The 22,792-nt window shown below is 45.5% G+C and overlaps 1 protein-coding gene across 1 annotated transcript; it reads left to right on the top strand.

Moving 5' to 3' along the window:
- Window positions 1-114: 114 nt before the first annotated feature.
- Window positions 115-17,532, top strand: PSMA2 (proteasome 20S subunit alpha 2). The gene is made up of 8 exons (XM_044294446.1): window positions 115-225; window positions 5,438-5,514; window positions 5,804-5,936; window positions 6,329-6,451; window positions 9,139-9,220; window positions 9,892-9,965; window positions 17,105-17,162; window positions 17,240-17,532. The coding sequence occupies exons 1-8, from the start codon at window positions 185-187 to the stop codon at window positions 17,354-17,356; spliced, it is 705 nt and encodes a 234-aa protein (XP_044150381.1). The 5' UTR covers window positions 115-184; the 3' UTR covers window positions 17,357-17,532.
- Window positions 17,533-22,792: the final 5,260 nt, after the last annotated feature.

Here is a 22,792-nt window from a genome sequence, read left to right as displayed (position 1 = left end):
GGCGTGCTAGGCTGAATTAGGAGCCGGCGCGTTACTGGAGCAGGTATAAGGTTCTCTACTATAGAACTACAGTTCCCGTCAGGCAATGCGGGCGCGGATGGGGCGGGCGGAATGTGACAGTGCTGACGTAGTGACGTGGGACGCTGTTGCCGTGCTGCTCTCATAGAGGAGGAGCGGAGTGAAGATGGCGGAGCGTGGTTACAGTTTCTCTCTGACCACTTTCAGGTGAGTGGGAAGCTGTCTAGTGGCCGGGCTGCCTGTGACTGCCCCCCGCGCTCTCAGTGCTGGCCCCCGGCAGCGTCCTCCCGGTCACCGCTGTGTCTGAGCCCTGCGCCCCTTTGTGTGCTCGCCCGGCCGCTACTTTGCAGAGTCACTCTGCTGTGTAGCCGGCCTTTCGGTCGCAGCGTGGAAGCAATGAGAGGATAGATGCTTGCTGAGAATATAGAGACGGAGAATCGCTGCCGGACGGCTGATGCCAGTGTGAACAGTGGCTTGTCACCCGCTATGGCCTTCACATGGCTTACAAGCACGGCTCTGCAGTGAGAGGAGCTGATGATTGTGTGCGCCTCATCATGCCACTCCAGCTGAAAGCGTCTGATACCTGCGAGTAATAGAGTGCAGCTAACCATACAGCAAAAGTACCACACATGCACAGTCTGTTTTTTGAGCCCCCACTGAAAAGATTGGGTCCTCATCCGATCCACAAAAATGTGGACCAAATACATGTGTGGATGGGGCCTAATTCAGTGCTACTCTTCTATACTGGATTTTTTTTTTTTATATCCTGTAAGATGGGTGTTTTATTAAACCATTATTTTTTTTCTTTCTTTAATATCCCCCTGATGAACCTTTCAACCCTACGTGTGATGCGGTGTAAGCTTGTCACCCCCTTGAATTTCAGTGGCAGAGAATAGTGAACCCAGCAGCTGGACAGATGGGTACTGTACCTGTATGACCACCAGCCTACCCACGGCAACCTAATTTCTAAGCAAAGTAGACACAAGGTGGAGGATAACTAATACCGCAGTTGTAAAAATAGTCTATTCCAGCCCTTTTTACATGGGTCAATTTAGCCCTATGTAATGTCAAACCCCATTAGGCTGTACTTCCAGGGGGTGGTCAAACCGCCCGTCCGCCTCCCTACGGCGCTCAGTGGCCACACAAATGAGAAAGTAGTATGTCCTTTAGGCTTTGTGCGCACGATTAGTTTTGACCCACATCTGTTTTTTTTTTTTATGGATCAGATGCGGATCCTTTAATTTCAATGGTGCCACAAAATATGCAGACAGCACACCGTGTTGTCCGCGTCCGTATATCTGTTCCTCCACAAAATAACATGTCCTATATTTGTCTGTGTTGCGGAGAAGAATAGGCAGTCTAACAGAGGGCAGGATGTACCAATCTGCATACACAGGACGATATCCGTGTTTTGTGGATCAGCAATTTGTGAAAAGTAAAGAACGGATATGGCCGTATACAGGGGCCCTTATAACTGAAAATGAGTGTGACCCTTGGCCGCCATGGCAAGGTGGGTTTTGTCAGCATCTGCATCAAGGGTGCCTCGTGGAAACCCAAGAATAAAGGGGTTGGCCGCCATCTTTAATCCTGCACACATGCTGGGAACCGTGCACCGTATTTAACACATCTGCATCAAGGTCTGATGGTTTAAATTACTGAGCCCAGCGCTCCGGTCCCAAATTGGCCGCGGATGGAGGGTCATGTTATAAGCCACGTCCAGCAGCCGCCCCCATTGGCTAGCACTGCGGCGGATGGACTTTGCTTGCACTATGTCCCCTGTACATCCATGGTGTTAGTCAGTGGAGGACATTGACCGACGGGTTAGTGCTTGTACCTTTTCATCATCTGTCAGACCCCCCTCCCCCCCCCGATCTGAGGTTAGGTCATAAATTTAGAAAACACGGAAAACATGCTGTGTGTTGATGGTTGCGTTACTGCTTCTCTAACCCAAACGCAGCGTCATGATGACTCGTGTTGCTCAGAATCTCTGCTTCTATACTGTAGTCAGGCATTATGTGAGCACAGTAGGCCCCTAGTCGTCATGATGCTGTGAGATCTGTTAGAGGAGCAGTGTTCAGTCTGGGAAATGTTCACACACACCCAGCATGTCTCCTGCGTATGTGTTTTGTTCCGTTTCTGTGCTGTATGCGGATCCATTCACTTTAATGGGCCCACATGGCTGTTCTGCAAATATAGTGCATGTCCTATTACTGTCCGTATTACAGACACGTAGAGGACAGGTCTATTAGGAGCTGGACGTTCCTTTCTGCAAAAAATGTGGAATGCACACAGCCGGTATCCGTGTTTTGTGGATCCGCATGAGCCCTACATCACAGAACTCGTGCCAGCGATGAATGTGCTGATTTTCTTTCAGCGCATGGGGCATAGAATACCCCATTTACAGGAAGCTAGCCAATTCTCTCAGGATTTAGGCACAGAACCCAGTAAGTGTGAATGTGGCCTTTGCTACATTGAAAGACCTTTAGCATATTATCTTACTTCAGTTTTCCACTGCCATGAGAATGATTTCTGGCGTTACCGGCAGGCATGACACAGCTCTTCAGCTTTCACTTTCACTCTGCAACAGGGAGGAGGACGACGAGTGAGCAGTAGTCCCGGAGCTGTGCTTATAATCACATCCAGTTCAGCCTGTTATCCACAGGAAGGTGAAAAACCCTCATGTGGTAGAAGCCAATTTTCCTCATTTTAAGGCCTCATGCACACGACCATATGTATTTTTCGGTCCGCAAAAATTACGGATGATGTCCGTGTGCATTCTGTATTTTGCGGAACGGAACAGCTGGCCCCTAATAGAACATAAAGTTGTTTTAGGTATCGAACTTTCGATAACCAATCGATACTTTTGTCCCGGTATCGATACGATACCGGGATTTGCCTTTTATCAATACTAGGCTGTATCAGAGAACATGAGCACACTGATCTGTTCCCAATGAGAGCGAGGAGGGGAGGGAGTGTGGCCACTGCGCCACCAGTGATAACTAACGTTTACTACATTACAAATACAAGCGGCAGAAACACATTGTCCCGCACCCGACCTCTGACACTGCTCTGCGATCTGCGGCAATTAACCCCTCAGGTGCCGCACCTCAGGGATTAACTGCCGCTGATCGCAGCGCCCTGTCAGAGGTTTGGGTCCCGGCAATGGTGTTTCTGCCGCCGGCTGTATTTGTATATTAAACGTTAATTATCATTGGTGCGCCTTTACCCCCCGTCCCTAGTATTAAAAACATTGGTGGCAAAGTCTCCCCCTTCCACAGTATTAAAATCGTTGGTGGCAGTCCCCTCCTCCTCATTGGCGGCAGTGGCAGCTTCTGATTGGAGCCCTAGTAGTGTAATCCAGGGGCTCCGATTGGTTAAAATGGCAGCCAGGACACTACTGAAGCCCTGACTGCCATGTTAAGCTCCCTGCTGCTGTGTGCACAGGGCAGCAGGGACAGTGTAAGATCCTATTCGCACTAATAGAGATCTATCAGGATGAATTAGACAAGGGATTAAAAGATCCAGAAATGCATCCAGGTGTCGGCATAGATTGGAGAGTCAGATGCATTGTGCGACAGCTTCAGTCCTCCGGAATGAACTAAAGCTGCTGCCTATTAGTTCCTATGGAGCCTCTGTAGGAATACATTGAAACTCTCATACAGTCCAATGCTAATGCATCTGAGTGTATGAGCGAAGCAATCTGATGACTGCATGTTACAGTTCCCTATGGGAACTATAAAATGGTGTTAAAAAAAAATAGTTATTAAAATATAAAAATTCAAATCGCCTGCCTTTCCCCCAGATGTAAATAAAAAAAATGTTGTTTTTCTCTCACATCACTACCTATACACACCTGTACTATTAAATTGTTTTCCCATACGACTAAAAGGGAAAAAAAATGGCCCAACTCGCCCTTTTCGGTCGCTTCACCACCCACTAAAAATTAAACAAAAAGTGATCAAAAAGTCAAACGCCCCAGAATGGCATCAATGAAAAGTACAGATCACCTTGCAAAAAATGAGCACTCACACAGCTCCGCACACGTAATGGCAAAAAAGTTATAGGGGGTCAGAATATGACGATGAAAAAAAAAAAAAAACATTGTTTTCTCCAGTTTTTTATTTTTTTCAGTATTAAAATGCAAGAAAAACTATACATATGTGGTATTGTCGTAATTGTACTGACCTGGAGAATGACAGCTCAGTTTTACCGTATAGGCAATGCTGTAAAAACAAAATCCATAAAACTGCTGCAGAATTGCGTTTTATTTTACCAATTTCACACCACTACATCGTATGCACTATTAAAGGGGTTGTCTCATCATGGACAATGGGGGCATATCGCTAGGATATGCCCCCATTGTCTTATAGGTGTGGGTCCCACGGCCTGGACCCACACCTATATCGAAAACGGAGCCCCGCAAGGTGGTGGCTGGAGGACTCTGGTCCGGCCATCACCAAGCCGGGTCCCCATAGAAGTGATTGGGAGCATACTGTGTACGTGCGGCCTCCGCTCCCATTCATTTCTATGGGGCCGACGGAAATAGCCAAGCCAGCGCTCAGCTATTTTCGCCGCCCCCATAGAAAATGAATGGAGGCCAGCTGCGCAGGGCGCCCTCCTTCACTTGCTGGGCTCTGTTCTTGATATAGGTGCGGGTCCCAGCCGTGGGACCCGCACCTATAAGACAATGGGGGCATATCCTAGCAATATGCCCCCATTGTCCATAATGAGACAACCCCTTTAAATGATGTAATTAGAAAGTGCAACTTGAGCTCGCAGTCTGAGAGATAGGAGTGACACAAAAGATAAAAAGTGCTTGTTTTGTACAGTAGTCCGGCCATGTTAACAGAATAGGAAGTAGATATAAAGCTGTATGAGCCGTCACCAGCTGATATCTTGTTGGGGTGCTTTGGGAAATTGCAACAGCTCTGGGCCTAATAAATGTCTAATCAGAGTGTCTCTTATATGGAGAGAGAAATGTAAGGGCTGTATTCCCATGCCTGTATAGAGTCACAGGGGTGGAACCTTCTGCAGAGAACTCAGGCTGGCTGGTCCCCTTCCTGGCTAGATGTCCTGCAGGCCATTTGTGTCACCATACTCTCCCCCAGATGTGCCTTGTATTGACGTACCCTGCCTGTGGGACTTCAAGCAAGCCAGGGGGGGACCGGTCCAGGGGGAGTCTTCATAGAACAGCTTCACAACCCCTCTTCCTGAGGGTCTCTCTACAGACTACTTTTTCTGAATAATGCCACACCTGCCAGAAAGTACATGGACATCCCCAGGATTCTGTTACCATCCTGGATAACTAATTCCTGGTGATGGGTCCCTGGAACCCATCACCTAGCGCTATAGGAGCCAGAAGCACAGAGCCATTCTCTTGTACACAGACGTCCTCACTAACAACCATTTATTTCCTTAGTCCTTCAGGTAAACTTGTACAGATTGAATATGCGTTGGCTGCGGTAGCTGCAGGAGCACCTTCTGTTGGAATCAAAGGTATGTCATTTAATACAAGTCTACCAGTCTGAAGTTTAGGATCGGTTTATCAGGCCTGTTCACACAGTGGATTTTGCAAACTCGTCATCGGTCAAGGTTTTTTTGGTTTGAATGCAGCATACACACTTGCAGTTTAGCCCCTTTGAACCGCAAACAAAGTTCCAACATAGCTTCCAGCACTGTCCTTAGGGATCTTAAGAGGAAGGCCTCAGCACATAAGCATCATTAAGTAAACTTGTTCTGTTTGTACTATACCCCTTCGGTAACCTTTCCATTTTCTCTATTTTAGCTGCAAATGGTGTCGTTCTGGCAACTGAGAAAAAACAGAAATCCATATTGTATGATGAGCAGAGTGTACATAAAGTGGAACCAATCACCAAACACATAGGCATGGTGTACAGCGGCATGGGCCCGGATTACAGGTACCGTATGATGTTCAGGTTATCAGTGATCGCTGTAAGGGTCCATTCAGACGTCTGTAGGTGTTTTGCGGTCCGCAAAACACGGACACTGGCAATGTGCGTTACACATTTCGCGGACTGCACATCGCCTGCACTATATAGAAAATGTATTTTATTGTCCGCAGTTGCGGACAAGAATAGGACATGTTCTATTTTTTGGGGGAACGGAATTGCTGATCCGGGAGTGCAGATGCAGACAGCACATAGTGTGCTGTCCTCATCCTTTTCGGCCCCATTGAAAATGAATGGGTCCGCACCCGTTCCGGACCCAAGTTGTGGACGTGTGAATGAACCCTAAACCGCACAACATAACCCTTATCTTCAAATTATAATTTTTTTTCATTCACTTTTAGAGTCCTAGTTCGCAGGGCCCGGAAACTTGCCCAGCAGTATTTCCTTGTGTATCAGGAGCCTATTCCAACAGCACAGCTAGTACAGAGAGTGGCATCCGTCATGCAGGAATACACACAGTCTGGGTAAGCGCATTCTTTCTTCCTCCTTCAGATGGCATTAACTGTTTAGGCAGCAGTTCATGGTTTGTCATCTGCAACTTGCATTTTCCATTTAAACCGTTAGTGACCACCATAAAAATGCATATTAGCAGTCACTGAGGGACCTTAGGCCGGGCTGCAGAGTCAAAGTGCTGCACAGGTCAGCGAAGCGCGGGGCTTGCCCCCCACAAGACGGCTGAGCTTCTGCCATAACGGTCTGGGTCAGCAAAAGGCTGATCCTGGACGTTTAACCACTTAGATGCTGTGGTCAATAGCGACTGGCATCTATGGGGCTTCAGGGGAAGGGGGCTGCCACTGTCAAGTAGTGGCACTGCCACAAATGAGATTGCAGGGTGTATGTCTTCATACAGCAGCCAGGGGCCTAATGAAGGCCCCCAGGCCTGACCTCAGTGTATGCCAGAGGTGCAGCCTAATAGTGTCTGACAGTATAATACACTGCACTACAGAAATAGTACAATGTATTATAGACGCGATCAGAGTCAGTTCTCTTGTGGGACTAATAAATAGTAAAAACCTCTAAGTTTAAAAAGTACACTTTTTTTCCATTTAAATGATAACACAAATCATATCCACATACATCTCCGTAGAACATAAGAGCTGAAGACCGAAATTACCCTGGTTAATAATTAGAAAGTTTTTGATCATAGATACTTGGTAATTAGTACTTAACTTTAGTTTTTAAGCACATATTCTTTAACCCCTTAGTGACCAGCCTGTTTTGGGCTTTAGTGACCAAGCAGCTTTTTCATTGTCACATTATGTTCGAATTCAGTGATGCCAAATAGATATATTTTCTTTTTCAGTCTTATTACTTTTACACAGTGAAACCCCCTTAAAATGGCTTTGCATCCGCGCATCTGTGTGTTTTCTCTCCCACACATTAGTTTAAGCCTACATGCACACGACCGTATGTGTTTTGCGATCCGCAAAAAAAAGATGACGTCCATATGTCATCCGTTTTTTTGCGGATCCATTGTAACAATGCCTATTTTTTTTTTTTTTTTGTGGGGCCATAAAATGGAGCAACGGATGGGGACAGCTCACGGAGTGCTGTCTGTATCTTTTGCGGCCCCATTGAAGTGAAATGGGTCTGCACCCGAGCCGCAAAAAATGCGGTTCGGATGCGAAACCAAACCACGTTCGTGTGCAAGCAGCGTTCGGGTGTTCGCCTGCTGAGCGGAGGACAGACGGTGCCAGACTGATGCATTCTGAGCGGATCCGCATCCACTCAGAATGCATTAGGGCTGGACGGATGCATTCGGGCCGCTTGTGAGAGCCTTCAAACAGAACTCACAAGCGGAGCCCCCGAACGCTAGTGTGAAAGTAGCCTTACTTGGGCTAGCAGTGTTTAAAAAAAAATAAAAATAAAATTAAGGTATCCTGTTATTTTATAAATGCAATTTACATTTCTTCAAGAATTTTTAATTTGAAAAAAAATTGTAAAAACTATGGGGGGGGGGGGGGGGGTCATTTATAAAGATTGGCGTTTTTAGTCACTGGTCTTAATATCCCCTATAGCTGGTGGTGGATCCGACGGAGTTGAATAGGAGGCACTGGCCTCTACATAACTTCGGTGCATCCACCACCTCTTCTAAATCTACGTCAGCTTCCTTGCTGTCCTACATTTAGACCATTTTCTAGGAGTAGAAAATGGTAAATGAACCAGCTGACCCTGCCTGCCCAGGCCCGCTTTTTAAGTCCTGGCATGACCGGGGAAAAGTTGCAGATTGTAATATGCGCCAGAAATACACCTAATATAGGTGTGTTTCTGGATAGTAAATGACCCCCTATGCTTTTTAAAGGGAACCTGTCATCAACTTTATGCTGATCTCACTGAGGGCAGTATAAAATAGTGACAGAAATGCTGATGTCATTGGTGTCGCACATCAGCTAAAAGTAAGTGGTTGCCGAGAACCAGTATCATAATCCTTGCAGCCCAGGCATTGAAAAGAATCAAATCTACCTGAGAAGAGTCCTGGTTATACATAATCTCCTGCTTTCTCACCCATCTGCTCATGACTGGCAGTTCTCTCCTAGAGAGAAAGGAAGAAAATGAGGTAGAAGACTGTCAGTCATCAGCAGGTGGGCAGGGAGAGCAGGAATTCATGAATAACCAGGACTCTTCTCAGGTGGCCGGGACTCTTCCAGGCCCAGTCTGCATTGATTGTGATGTTGGTTCTCGGCAACCACTTACTTTTAACTTATAAATGACAGACTCACCTGTCTCTACTTTATTGTGCCGTTAGTTTGGGCAGCATAAAGTTGATGACAGGTTCCCTTTAATGTATTCGATTTTTTTTATTTTTTTCTGGTAATATATTACCTTAAAATAGATTTGTTTGCATCAGTCATTGGTTGGCATCAATTAAATATTACATGTTCATTTTCAGGTAATTTGGTCTCGGCTAGTGGTATGACAACAATTCGTACAGGGAACAGTTTTTTTTTTTTTTTTTTTTGGTTTGGTTTTTTCAGAAAAGCCTCCATGGGAAAATTAGTTTTTCAGACTATTTCCTCTGATTTTTATAACAACCCTTTTTAATGTAGCTGGTGTGCAGAGTGATATTGCTCCCTGACACCCTATGGAACTGCACATCAATGCCAGGCTTCTGGTGGAGGTGTTATAACTTGCTTTTTCTCTTATTCCTTAGTGGCGTACGTCCATTTGGAGTCTCGTTATTAATTGCAGGTTGGGATGAAGACCGACCATATTTATTCCAGTCCGATCCTTCTGTAAGTATTATCCTTGGCCCTGTGTGTTATATAAAAGTAATTGCATTCCCTGCTTTCCATCCATGCATTAATGCATTAATACTGTTAAAGGGGCTGTCTCATCAACATAACCCATGGACATCATGTTGAGGACCCCCCCCCCTCCTAAAAGTCAAACTGAGAGCAGATCTGGCGTCCTTGTATTACAAAGCGGACATTCAGATGAATGGGTGTCCATGTACTACTATAGTGTCCCTCAAGCGGCAGCTATAAGGGAGATGCCTGGCAGGCCTTGGCTTTCTGCTGCCACATTGTGAAAGTGACCTGAAGTATAAACTGGAATATGAGTGAAGGAGGCCTAATGCTAATGTCACACGGGGGTGGTTCCTTTTGAGGACTGACAGCCCCTGGACAGGAAACTGACCAATTCAATGGATATGTTCACATGAGCAATTTTCTGCATGGACTGTGGGTCCGTACTGATAACATCAGGCCATGTTCTGTATGTGTCCGTTATTCCTGCAAATGAATGGGCCTATGGAAAAAGTGGATGGCACACGGACTTCACCTGCTGTAAAACTTGTCCACAGATCAAGGATGAGCTTGCTATCCGCCATGTTGAAGAGGCTTACATGTCTATTAATTTCTATGAACTGTTTTCCTCTCAGTAAACAGGTTTTCTTCTCCTTCAGGGGGCATATTTTGCATGGAAGGCCACAGCAATGGGAAAGAATTATGTAAATGGGAAGACTTTCCTTGAAAAAAGGTACAAAAGGATTTTCATTATTTTATTTTTTTCCACAGCAGATTAAAGTGTTAATAATGGGAAGGCAGGAGTGGACCGACTAGAGCTTTAATGACTTAAAATGCAGTATGGATTATTACTAAGGAAGATCGTGAATTAACTGCCTAAAAGGGTTCTGGCAAGTTGTTAAGGGGTTTTCAGGATTGGAAAAACATGGCTGCTTCCTTCCAAAAACAGCACCACACCTCTCCAAGAGTTGTCTGGATTGCAGCTCGGCTCCATTGGAGTCGATGGAGCAGACCTGCAATACTGCACACAGCCTCTGGACAGGAGTGGTGCTGTTTCAGGCCAAGAGGAGGTAGGGGTTTCACACCACGTTCATACTTTTCATATTTCTTTCTTACATGGCACATTTGTTCCCATCGTTTCATTGATGAGAATTCTATATATCTACTATGAATATGTAGGAAATAATACTGTGATAGCAGTGTTTAGGCTACATGGCCATGTTTTCTTAATATACCTGATAAGGTATCAGTGCTAGAGCAGAACACTAAAGATCCACAGTATACAGCAATGTTCGAAAGTTTCCCATTTTAAACTGGCTTTTTAATGGTTTACATTTATTGATTTTGAGGCAGATTTCTGTCATGTTATTGATAAATGTGTCTAAAAGTAAAGAGCTGCTGGCCATGCCCATATACGAAACAAAAAAAGGTAAGAGCCTATTCTATGGGGTGCACCTCAAATATGGTGCAAATTATGCCGAATAACAGACTCAAACACAATAACTGTGCCCAGTGTATGGCCTCTGATACCACATGTCCACAGCTTTCTTGTTACACTAATTCCATATGAATTATGCCTCATTGCAGCCATATACAGGGAAAGTCTGGGTCTATAGAGTCCTGTATGTGCAGTATTGTGGCTTAAAGGAAACCTGTCACTGGGATATTGTGTATAGAGCTGAGGACATGGGTTGCTAAATCACCGCTAGCACATCCACAATACCCAGTCCTCATAGCTCTGTGTGCTTTTATTGTGTAAAAAAAACAATTTGATACATATGCAAATTAACCTGAGATGAGTCCTGTCCCTTACTTAATTTGCATTTTTTTTTTTTTCTTCCCCCACAATAAAAGCACACAGAGCTATGGGGACTGGGTATTGATGTGCCAGCGACCATCTAGCAACCCATGTCCTCAGCTCTATACACAAAATTCCGGTGGCGGGTTCCCTTTAATGATGCCTTGTTGCCATTAGGTCCCAGCATATTTACAGCTTCCATTGGTGATGTGTACTAAAGAAATGGAGCACCATATACAGTACTGTGCAAAGGTTTTAGGAAAGTGTAGAAAAATGCTGTAAAAATAGACATGTTAATAGTTAAAAAAATGTTTTAGCAATTCACAAAATGCAAAGTGAAAAAACAAAAACAAAAGAGAAATCTAAATCCAATCAACATTTGTTGTGACCACTTGTTTTCAAGAAACTCCGCTTGGAGGTTGCTCCAAACATCTGGGAACTAACCGCAGATCTTCTGTGGATTTAGGCTTGTTCAAATCCTTCTGTCTCTTCATGTAATCCCAGACAGACTGGATGATATCAGGGCTCAGTGACGGCCATATCATCACTTCCAGGACTTTTTGTACTTCTTTATACTGAAGATAGTTCTTAAAGGGATTCTGTCACTAGGATTAACGATATGTATATATTTATATGTGCCCATTAGTCTTCATGCAGTGTTTACAACGATCCCTCTGTTTATGCTCTGTATGCCTTATATTCTTATAAAAAGCGATCTTATTCATATGTAAATCACCTCGGTCAGGAGCCCAAGGGGTTGTCCCACGATCTCCTGGAGCCCAGCCACGCCCATCGATCTGGAGCCCAGCACCGCCTACTCCTTAATTTATTCACTGCACTATCCTGACGTCATGTAATCTCTGCTTCGTAGTCTGCGCCCTTGCGGACTACTGGCACTGGCTTCCACTTGTCCCCTGCGCATCCCAATCGGACCAGAAAAGACTTTTTGCGCAAGGCAGTCCTAGGTGGAGGAATCTTCTGGCAGCAAGCGCGAGACTACAGAGCAGAGATTAGATGACGTCAGGATAGTGCATTGAATAAATTGAGGAGTAGGCGGTGCTGGGCTCCAGATTGATGGGCGCGGCTCGGCTCAAGGAGATCGTGGGACAACCCCTTGGGCTACTGACCGAGGTGATTTACATATGAATAAGATCGCTTTTTATAAGAATATAAGGCACACAGAGCATAAACAGAGGGATCGTTGTAAACACTGCATGAAGACTAATAGGCACATATAAATATCTACATATTGTTAATCCTGGTGACAGAATCCCTTTAATGACATTTAACTGCATGTTTGGGGTAGTTGTCCTGCTGCAGAATATATTTAAATTATTAGCACTTCTCTTTTTGAAAGCATTCTTACTTTGTAGCACTTTTCCACACCTGCCTAAAGCTTTTGCACTGTATTTAATAAGACCATTAGGGAAAGATACTGTATATATTTTACATTAAAGGGGTTTCTCAGTATAAAATTGATGGGCCATAAAGATCTGATGGGGGATCGGACTCCTTGCGCTCCTGCCGATCAGATGTTGGCTTTTCCTAGGCCAATACGTCATGTTAGTCACGTTGGCTTAGCTGCATGTGACCTCAATACCAGACACAGCTTGGATGACACTGTGCTTGGTAAGCTGTGAGGGGTTGCATTGCTCAATAAAACAGCTGACTGGCGGTGGTTCCTGGGTATTAAACGCTGCCAATCCGATATTCATGACCTATTGTGAGGACGGGTCATCAGGGCACTCCTGGAAAACCTCTTCAAATTACATTACTGGAAATAATCCACTTTAGTGTTTGAAAAAGAGCCCTTTCTTTGCCTTTGGCACATGTCTGTTGCCATCATGGACTACAGCTAACAAGTTCACAGAATAGGGACAAAAAGGGTGAACAGATAAGATAAGTAATTTGTAGCACTAGTGTATTTGGTTCTCATTAAGTGCCCTGCTGTAATACTAGAGTTGCATTAATGTAAACCCTATACAGTACTTTTAAAAACAGCCCTCATGTCACAGACGTACCGAGATGTACAGACATCCCAGCAACAGTGAGTGGCAGGAGATCTGTGAGACTGGCAACACGTGGTTTGATCTGACCGGTTTTCCTTGTGGATCAATAGGCGTCTGTGGTGTTTCTGGTAATGGCCACACCCCTTGCCTCAGGTGTTGCTTATGTGGTCATTTAACCTTCCTTATTTATAGTTAGGGTTAACTAGTCCCAGGCTACGAGCTGTGCGCTACGATTGGCCAGCGCTGCAGCAAGGGACACGCCTAATACAAAAACTCTGCCTAGTACAACAGAGGGAGCTGCAGACACCGGAGCCTATACCGGGGGAACGGAGCGGCGCCCAGACATACTAGTAAGTGCAGGGGGACACCTGGGCGCTGCTCTGCCTACTGTTTTTTTTTTTTGTTTTTTTTTTTTTAGTTTTTAAACTAGTGAAAGGTCCTCTAAGTCTTTCCTTTCCCTTTCTGTATTTTGTTTGGGTTCTGTGTGTTGCATTTCCCTATTGTTTGTATTAGGCCTGAAGTAGACTCCTGTTCTTCCTTCCTTTTTAGAGGAACAGGTAGCCTCGTCCCTGCCATTAGTATTAGGGTCCTATAGGACTCTAGGTATTCCTGCGTTATGAACTCTCCTACCTTTTGGGGTCTGTTCATACTGGTAGTCAGGATTTTGGTTAAGGGTTTTCACTAAGGTGTCGATCTTCCTTCTCTAGTTCTCAGGCCTGATTCCCTGTTTCCCCCTTCCCTCCTATGCTCTGTGTTTCCCTCCCACACCGAAGCAGATATGCTGGACAATGGTGCCAAGATGCCAATCTTTTGTTACATTTCATGATACAAATAGAAATATATTATAATTCATCTGAAATAATACAACCTAAGGGTATAGGTAACATCACCCCAGTTATATGCTGCACACAACAGAAGGCAGCATATAATGCTGGACAAAGCACAAAGGTGGTGTCTGCAGGTCTCCTGTCTTGATACCAGGCTGACATGGCTGCCGCTCAGCATCCCACAGTCTCTTGTTGCAAGTAATGCAGTTAACGAATATACTAGCAAGCAGACCCCTATACTGGCGGTACTAAGGCTATTTACACCTTCGGAGGCAATAATAAAAAAAAGATTGAATGTTACTGAAGGGTTAACTGCCGCTGATCTGCCAGTACCAGCCTCCTGTATTAAGGGCTAATTATCATTGGTGGCGAAGTGTGCCCGCCCCATTCAAATCATTGGTGGCAAAGTGCGCCAGCCCCTCTCAACCCCTCCAGTATTAAAATCATTGATGGCAGTGGCCACAGGGTCCTCTCCCTTCCCCCTCATTGGTGGCAGTGGCAGCTTCTAATTGGAGCCCCAGCAGTGTAATCCTGGGGCTCCGATCGGTTACCATGGCAGCCAGGACGCTACTGAAGCCCTGGCTGCCATGGTAACATCCCTGATGCTGTGTGCACAAAGCACAGAGCAGCAGGGACAGTGTAAGTCCTATTCACCCTGATAGAGATCTATCAGGGTGAATAGGACAAGGGATGAAAAAAAAAAACAGGTTCTAGCCCCTAAGGGGGGAAATAGTTATTAAATAAAAAGTGTAATAAAAAAAACACCAAAATATTGAGTATGAATCACCCCCTTTCCCAATTTCACATATAAAATGTATAAATAATAAATATATTACATATCGCCACGTCAGAAAAGTCCAAACTAATAAAATATTTTTTAAAATCTATGTGGTGAACGCCGGAACAGAAGAAAAAAATAAAAACTGCACGATTCGCCATTTTTTAAAATGCGGAATGCACATGGGGCGTAAACCCAAGAGCAGAATATGAAATCTGTGATACAGTCCTAACCTCAGTATCTGAGGAAAAGGTTTTAGGGGTCATTATTTCAGAAGACTTAAAGGTAGGCAGACAATGTCATAGAGCAGCAGGAAATGCTAGCAGAATGCTTGGGTGTAAAGGGAGAGGAATTACCAGTAGAAAGATGGAGGTGCTCATGCCGCTCTACAGAGCACTAGTGAGACCTCATTTGGAGTATTGTGCGCAGTAATGGAGATCATATCTCCAGAAGGATATTGATACTTTGGAGAGAGCTCAGAGAAGAGCTACTAAACTGGTACATGGATTGCAGGATAAAACTTACCAGGAAAGATTAAAGGACCTTAACATGTATAGCTTGGAAGAAAGACGAGAAGAAAGTATTACTTTACTGAGAGAGTAGTGGATGCATGGAATAGCCTTCATGCAGAGGTGGTAGCTGCAAATACAGTGAAGGAGTTTAAGCATGCATGGGATAGGCATAAGGCCATCCTTCATATAAGATAGGGCCAGGGGCTATCCATAGTATTCAGTATATTGGGCAGACTAGATGGGCCAAATGGTTCTTATCTACCGACACATTCTATGTTTACACATTCTATAATCGCAGCTGCCAGCTATGTGATTCTGCTGCCGTCACTTGTCTCCTGTATTAAAGGTCAATTATCATTGGTGGTGCAGTGCACCCGCTCCTCTATCTTCTTATTGGCAGCAGTGGTACAAGGGGGGGGGGGGGGGGGGGGGGGAGCGGGACTCCTACACTATGCTGCTGAGGAGAACACTGTGTGCTTCATGTTCTCTGATGCTAGGCTGTGCAGTAGCACAGCCTAGTATCGATAAATGTCTAATCCTGGTATCGTCGAAATCGACAAAAATATTGATTGGGTATCGATATTTCGATACCCGCAACAACCCTAATACATAATATATGTACCAAGTGTGACCTCCATTACCTCTCTGCAGTGATTGTTGCCCAGCTTTCCCAGACTGCTGAATTACAGATTTGCCTCTTCAAATAGCTAGAGTAACTTTCTCTTCAGGGTCCTGGAAAAGATGGGTTCAGAAGACTGTTGAGCTGCATTGGTGACAACAGATTACCAGTACCATATGATAGTTTTGCATAATGTATCAGGACAGCATTGTGTGTAGTTTAGCAAATCCAGATTTGGTTTTATAGTCAGGGGCCTGGAAAAGCTGAGCAAGAATCAGTGACAAATACTCTATACCAGTGATGGAGAACCTTTTACAGACAGAGTGCCCTAACTGCAACCTAAAACCTACTTATTTATTGCAAAGTGCCAACGCTGAAATTTAACCGGAATACCAATATACTATATCTTCCCTGTACTTAATCATTTAGCTATAATACCCTGCCTGCATTCAGTGCGCTGTCTGTGCTGTTCATAGTGCGCCCTGTGCTGATTCATGGCAGGAAAATTCTAAGGCATACTGGTACACCAGGGTGCAGGTGCCCACAGAGAGAGCTCTGAGTGCCATCTCTGGCACCCCTGCCATAGGTCCTCCACCACATAGACAGATTTGTCGTTCAGGGTCCCGGGGAAACATGTTATGTGGAGCTGTAATAGGCACTGCTAAAACTAGGTTTACATTAAAATAAAAATAATAAATGAACAATCCCGTAAAATCTAAATCGGTCATGGTTATTCACGAATTCCTGCTCTCCCCGCCCATCTGCTGGCAGAAATTCATGAATAACCATGACTCTTATGTAGATTTGACTCTTCAAGGCCCGGGCTGCAATGATTATGATGCTGGTTCTTAGCAACCACTTACTTTTTGCTGATGTGTGACACACCGCTGAGATCAGCATTTCTGTCACTACTTTATACTGCCCTCAGTACGGTCAGCATAAAATTGATGACGGGTTCCCTTTAAAGGCAGACTTGACTTTCAAGCGCCTGGAAAGCCGGGCAGCACTTTCTGTAGTGGCAGTGCATGGGTGCTGTCTAGTATCCCTGCACAAACATGCAGGTGGAGGTAAGTTTCCAGGGCTTTCACGGTTCTGTGACTGTCCATTGAAGTGTATTGGAGTTAAGCCCTGCCCCTTTCCTGAACTTCCTGTGTTGCTGAGGTCAGGCTAGTGCATGTAAACTGGTAACGGCCTGTCTCCGGCCAAAGATGGAGAGGCAGGGAGGAATGAGGGACTTGTTAAAACTCCAGGCAAAAACACAAACATGCTTTTTTGGCTGAAGACTGCCTTTATAAATATTCCAATCTCCGTTTTTGTTTTTTCTTCTAGATATAACGAAGATCTTGAACTGGAAGATGCCATCCACACAGCAATCTTAACACTGAAGGTAATGTCATGCAGTGATTAGTTGTATGCCGTGAGCACGGCGGTGTATCCTAATACTACTGCTATGTCCTCCAACAGGAGAGCTTTGAGGGCCAGATGACGGAAGACAACATTGAAGTGGGCATCTGCAATGAAGCTGGGTTCAAGCGCCTCACCCCTGCTGAAGTCAAGGATTACTTGGCAGCTATAGCATAAATGACTTCCAGTTGGGGAGGTTGGTTGACGTAGTTTTTTTTTTTCTGCCACTAAAGGATACAAAATGGTTTCTTTGCAGATTTTTTTGCATACTTTCTTATTTCTACCTGTCCGACAGATCTTTTTAAATATGACCTGAATCTAATCACAATAAATGACATCAAACAGACCATCAACTGCCGGCTTCTGTCATTTCTTGCTGTGACTAGTTTTCTGATGCCCCCCTCCCCCGCAGACATCATCAGATAGGTTTGTCTATGTTTAGCATATTTAAGAAAATATTTTAATCACACAGTGGGATGCTAAATGTCTGCAGTGGATTCCTTAAATGTCCTGAGCTCAGCATTGAAGTGGTTGTTCCACTAAGACGCAAGGTAAGAGATCGGTCCGACCCCTGACGCTCCTGCTGATCAGGAGAACGGGGCCCCATTCCAATGGAGTGGTAGTCGTGCATGTGCTCTGCTGCCCCATTCAGCTCTCAAGGGCTGCTGCAGATGGCAGACTACAATTGCTCAGCCGTCTCCTGCAACCACATACATCTGAATGACGAACCGAACACGCATGCGTGACTGCCGCGCCATTAAAAAAGGGGGAGGACGAGGCCCTTACCGATCAGACACTGGCAGGGCTCCATAGGAACACAGTAAAATTCATGCATTGGAGTCTGAGAGAAGCAAATTAATAAAGTTGCCTAGTGTTAAAAATCAAAATTCAAAAATTAATCGCTCCTCTTTCCCCAAAATAAAAATAAACATCATAGGCATCACTGCATTTGAAAACACCTATACTATTAAAATAAAAAAAATGATCCCATAAGAAGAATGGCGTAATGGGGAAAAGCCTAAAATGTGCCTTTTTTTTTTTTTTTTGTCACTTAACCACCCAAAACAAATTGAACACGTCATACACACCCCAAAATGGTATAATTTAAAAATAGTCTGTCCCTGCCCCACCCTTACCCTCCAGCCTGAAACCCTGTGATAAATCTGGTGCCGGTCTAAGCTTACACCATCCACAGGGTTAATAAATCTGGGTTAATAAATGTGTAGCCCCGGCCTAAAACAGTATAGAAAGTGACCAATGCTGTACATGATTACCGAATAATAAATGGTCAAATTCAGCATAATTCAGGTTTCCCACAGACAGTATTGATCCACAAGTATTAGTTGAAGGTCTGACTTCCAGGACACATACTGATCACGGGGGTCCTGTGCGGTCCCACGTGTCTGCTACCACTCCATTCTACTCTATGGGACTGAGCTGAAAGGAGTGGCAGCAGATGTTACCTCTGCTCCATTCAGATGGGGGAACATGAGACCCTTATGATCTGTGGGGTCCTGCAGGTCAGACCCCCACATATCAGACACTTATCCTACATACAAGATGGAGTTGATTAAAGCCCAGAAAAGGCAATGATCTGTCACCATGCAGATGCTGGCAGCTCACCTCCTGTGGCACGTTCTTTCCTCTGACGGTTTTTCTGTAAGTCCAGACTATGAAGCCCATTCTATAGAATAACTACTGGCACTGAATCACAACTTCTATACAGGCTGAAAGCCTTCCTTAGTAACACTGGATTATCAGCATAGCATGAAAATCTCTTACAATGGCTGCTGACAGATGCCACTAGACGATTGATACGTATTCATTGACGTCGATGGGTTGTATGTGGCGTCTCCTGGGAGGCTCTTGATCATGTACCCATGGTTGTGTGAATGAGGTGCTAAATCACTAAACTCGGAGAGGGACATTTATCAAGACTTCTCTCTAGTGTTGATTGAGCCCCATAGTGCTTGGGGGCTCGGGCCGAACACATCGGGATGCTTGGGTGCTCTACAGAGCACCCGAGTATAATGGAAGTCAATGGGAGAACCTGAGCATTAAACCAGGCACCCCCTGCTCTGAAGAGGGGGGGGGGAGTCTGCTTCATAGGAAAAGGTCAGAAATTGATGGAAACACCACCAAAATGATTTGGGAACAGCATGGGGAGGATGTCTGGATGAATCTTGGACTCCCAGGTCATGCTGGGAATTATGTTGTCTGAGTAGTACGCCCCTTTTACAGACTGACAATAATACAGTACTCACAAAACTGAAGATAAAATAGATTTTAGAGGAAAAATTGTTAGAAAACATTCTTTCGTGTATATTTACTTGTATATAAAGTGCAAGTGCGGCCAAAAATTACAAGGAAGAGGCACTCCGATACAACCTTTATATGACCTAAAGGAGGGCCTCATTCACATTGTGGTACAATTGTTCAGGTAGTGGGACTTCTACACTCATAAAGCCTATACAGTAAGTGAAAGATTTTAGGTGCGGGCCTGCTGGTGAGCTGACCCTGTAAAACAGGTATGCTCAACCTGTGTCCCTCCAGCTGTTGTAAAACTATAACTCCCATCATTCCCAGACAGCCTACAGCTATCAGCCTACTGAAGGGCATGGTGGGAGTTGTAGTTTTACAACAGCTGGAGGGCTGCAAGTTGAGCATCCCTGCTGTAAAACATTATATGCGAGGGCCTGCTGGTGAGGGTGTAAAACATTATATTCGACGAATAAGCATGCTGATATGATGAAAGTGGAGGATGAGAAAAGGAAGATTCAACCATATACGCTTGTTTTTGGTGGAATGGGTGCATGGGAATACAGTGTATTCAATACACCATAAAAGCCACATTTAAAGTGCCTTTATGTTCAGCTGCTTTCCTCTGGTGGAGTAGAGAAGTCATGGTCAATACAGGCCCTGTTCATTTTTATAAGAGTCAACCTGTCAGCATTTTCAGTTGACAGGTGGATAAGCTTATCTGTTATAATGCCACCAGCAGCACTAAATACCCGCTCAGACAAAATGCTGGCGGCAGGGCAGGCCAGCACCTCCAGGGGCGTAGAGCGCCAGTTCGTGCATGTGTCCAGCTTGGACACCCAGTAGTTGTAAGGTCTGCTATGTACTCCTTCACCATCTTCCAAAAAGTTTTCCTCCTTGTGACACTAGGCCGTGCATCAGGGTGAGGGTGCTGGTGGGGTGTCATGAAACTGTCAAAGGCTTTATAGAGTGTTACCCTGCCTCTGTTGGAACTGCTATGTGTTCCCCTTGTCTCCCCTCCTCAGTTGGCGAAGGAACTACAGAATCTGCCGCCAGCGTTGTCAGATGGAAATTTTTGGAGCAATTTTTCTACAAGGATCTTTTGCTATTGCACCGTTTTTCTTGTCCTATCCACTGGAGGAATGAGAGATGAGAAATTCTCTTTGTAGCAGGGGTCGAGAAGGGTGAACAACCAGTAATCCATTAAAATGTCTATAACGAGCGGGTCGCTGGAAAGGCAGCCTAACATGAAGTCAGCCATGTGTGCCAGCGTACCAACAGGCAAGACTTCACTGTTGTCATCAGGAGGATCGCTCTCAATCTCCTCATACTTTTCTGCCCACCCACGCTGAACAGATGGAATTAAACTTCCATGGGTGCTACCCTCTGTAGAGGAGGCAACTGTCTCCTCCTCCTCATCATCATCCAATTCGCACTGAGAAGACGAACTGAGGGTGGTCTGGCTATCATCCTATGTAATGTCTTTGCCCATTTCCACCTCTTCCACAAGCAAAGCGCCATCCTTAATTGTGAGCAGCAAGCATTTGAGTAGACACAGAAGTGGGATGGTTACGCTGATAGCATTATCGCCGCTCACCATCTGTGTTGATTCCTCAAAGTTTCTTAAAACCTCACAGGTCAGACATCCATGCCCACTCCTCGCTTGTGAATAGCGGAAGTTGACTGGAAAGGAGACAACCATGTTACAGCTGGTATTCCACTACTGCCCTCTGCTGCCCACAAAGCCTGGCCAACATGTGGAACGTCGTGTTCCAGCGTGTTATCACGTCACACAACAGCCGGTGAGCTGGCAACTTCAAGCGCTGCACTTGCGGAAATGTGCACACACGTGGTACACCTTCACCAGTAGCTCAGGAAAATTGGGGTAGGTTTTGAGAAACCACTGAACTACTAAGTTTAAGACATGGGCTAGGCATGGGATGTGTCTGAGCTTGCCGAGCTCCAAAGCTGCCACCAAGTTACAGCCATTATCGGACAAAACCATGGTTCTAGGTTGAGTGGCGAGAGCCACAGCTCAGTCTGGTCTCTTATCCCCTGCCACAGCTCTGCGGCGGTGTGCTGTTTGTCCCCTAAGCATATCTGCTTCAGCATGGCCTGTTGCTGCTTCCTCACTGCAGTGCTACACTGCTTCTAGCTACCGACTGATAACTGACTAGTGCTGCACGCGGAGAAGTGGGGGCTAAAGCCACTAACGTAGTTGCTGGCGGAAACCCTGATTAACGTAGGGCCCGCAATCCTTGGCGTCTGTAGCACCTGTGCCATCCCAGGCTACGACTCGCCCCCGGTCTCCACAACATTCACCCAGTGTGCCGTCAGGGAAATGTAGTGTCCCTGGCCGAATGTACTTGTCCATGTGTCCGTGGTTAAGTGGACTTTCCCAATAACTGCATTCGTCAGGGCATGTGTGATGTTACGGGACACATGTTGGTGTAAGGCAGGGACAGCACACCTTGAAAAATAATGGCAGCTGGGGACATCAGGCTGTGGAAGGCCTATGTGTCCACAAGCCTAAATGGCAACATTTCCAGGGCCAGTAATTTGGAAAGCTGCGCATTTAGTGCTATGACCTATGGGTGGCTGGGTATTTGCGCTTGCGTTCAAATGCCTGCGGTAAGGATGACAGGTGGATACGCTGGGACATGGAAGTGGATGTGGTCACTGATGATGCTTGCGAAGGTCCAGGTGCAGGGTGAGAGGCATCCTGGCCTGCGTTTTGTACAGGGGATTGGCCAGCACGTAACATCAGGGAAAAGGAGGCATTGGTGTGACCCACAGACACAGAATGTGGACCCAGGAGTTTGGCCCACCTATTACAGTGCTTTGATGCCATGTGGCAGATCATGCTGGTGGTGGTGAGGTTGCTAGTGTTCACTCCCCTGTTTATTTAGGTATGGCATAGGTTGCAAATTACAATTCTTTTATCGTCTGCACTTTCCTCAAAAAATCGCCATACTGCAGAACACCTACCCCTTGGCAAGGGAGATTTCCGCAAGGGGGTGCTCCGTGGAACCGTTGCGGGCCTGTTTGGTGTAGCCCGCCTTCTCCCTTTTGCTACCCCACTGCCTCTTACAGCCTGTTGCAGTGCTACAGATCCCTCCCCCTCTGTACTGCTGTCCTCGCTCAGCTTTCCATCTTCCCAGGTTGGGTCAGTGACTTGATCATCCAACACCTCCTCACTCTGCTCATCCTCCTGACTTGTTGACCTAATCACAACCTCAGTGATTGACAACTGTGTCTCTTCCTCAACCTCTTGAGACAGTAATTGCTGTTGAGTTATTGGCAACTGTGTCTCATCATCATCCACCTCATTAAACAGTAACTGCCATTCCCCAT

Source organism: Bufo gargarizans, chromosome 5, assembly GCF_014858855.1.
Source record: "Bufo gargarizans isolate SCDJY-AF-19 chromosome 5, ASM1485885v1, whole genome shotgun sequence".
NCBI classification, from domain to species: domain Eukaryota; kingdom Metazoa; phylum Chordata; class Amphibia; order Anura; family Bufonidae; genus Bufo; species Bufo gargarizans.
The sequence above is the reverse complement of the archived record's forward strand: the minus strand, read 5'-3'. Positions and strand labels throughout refer to the sequence as shown.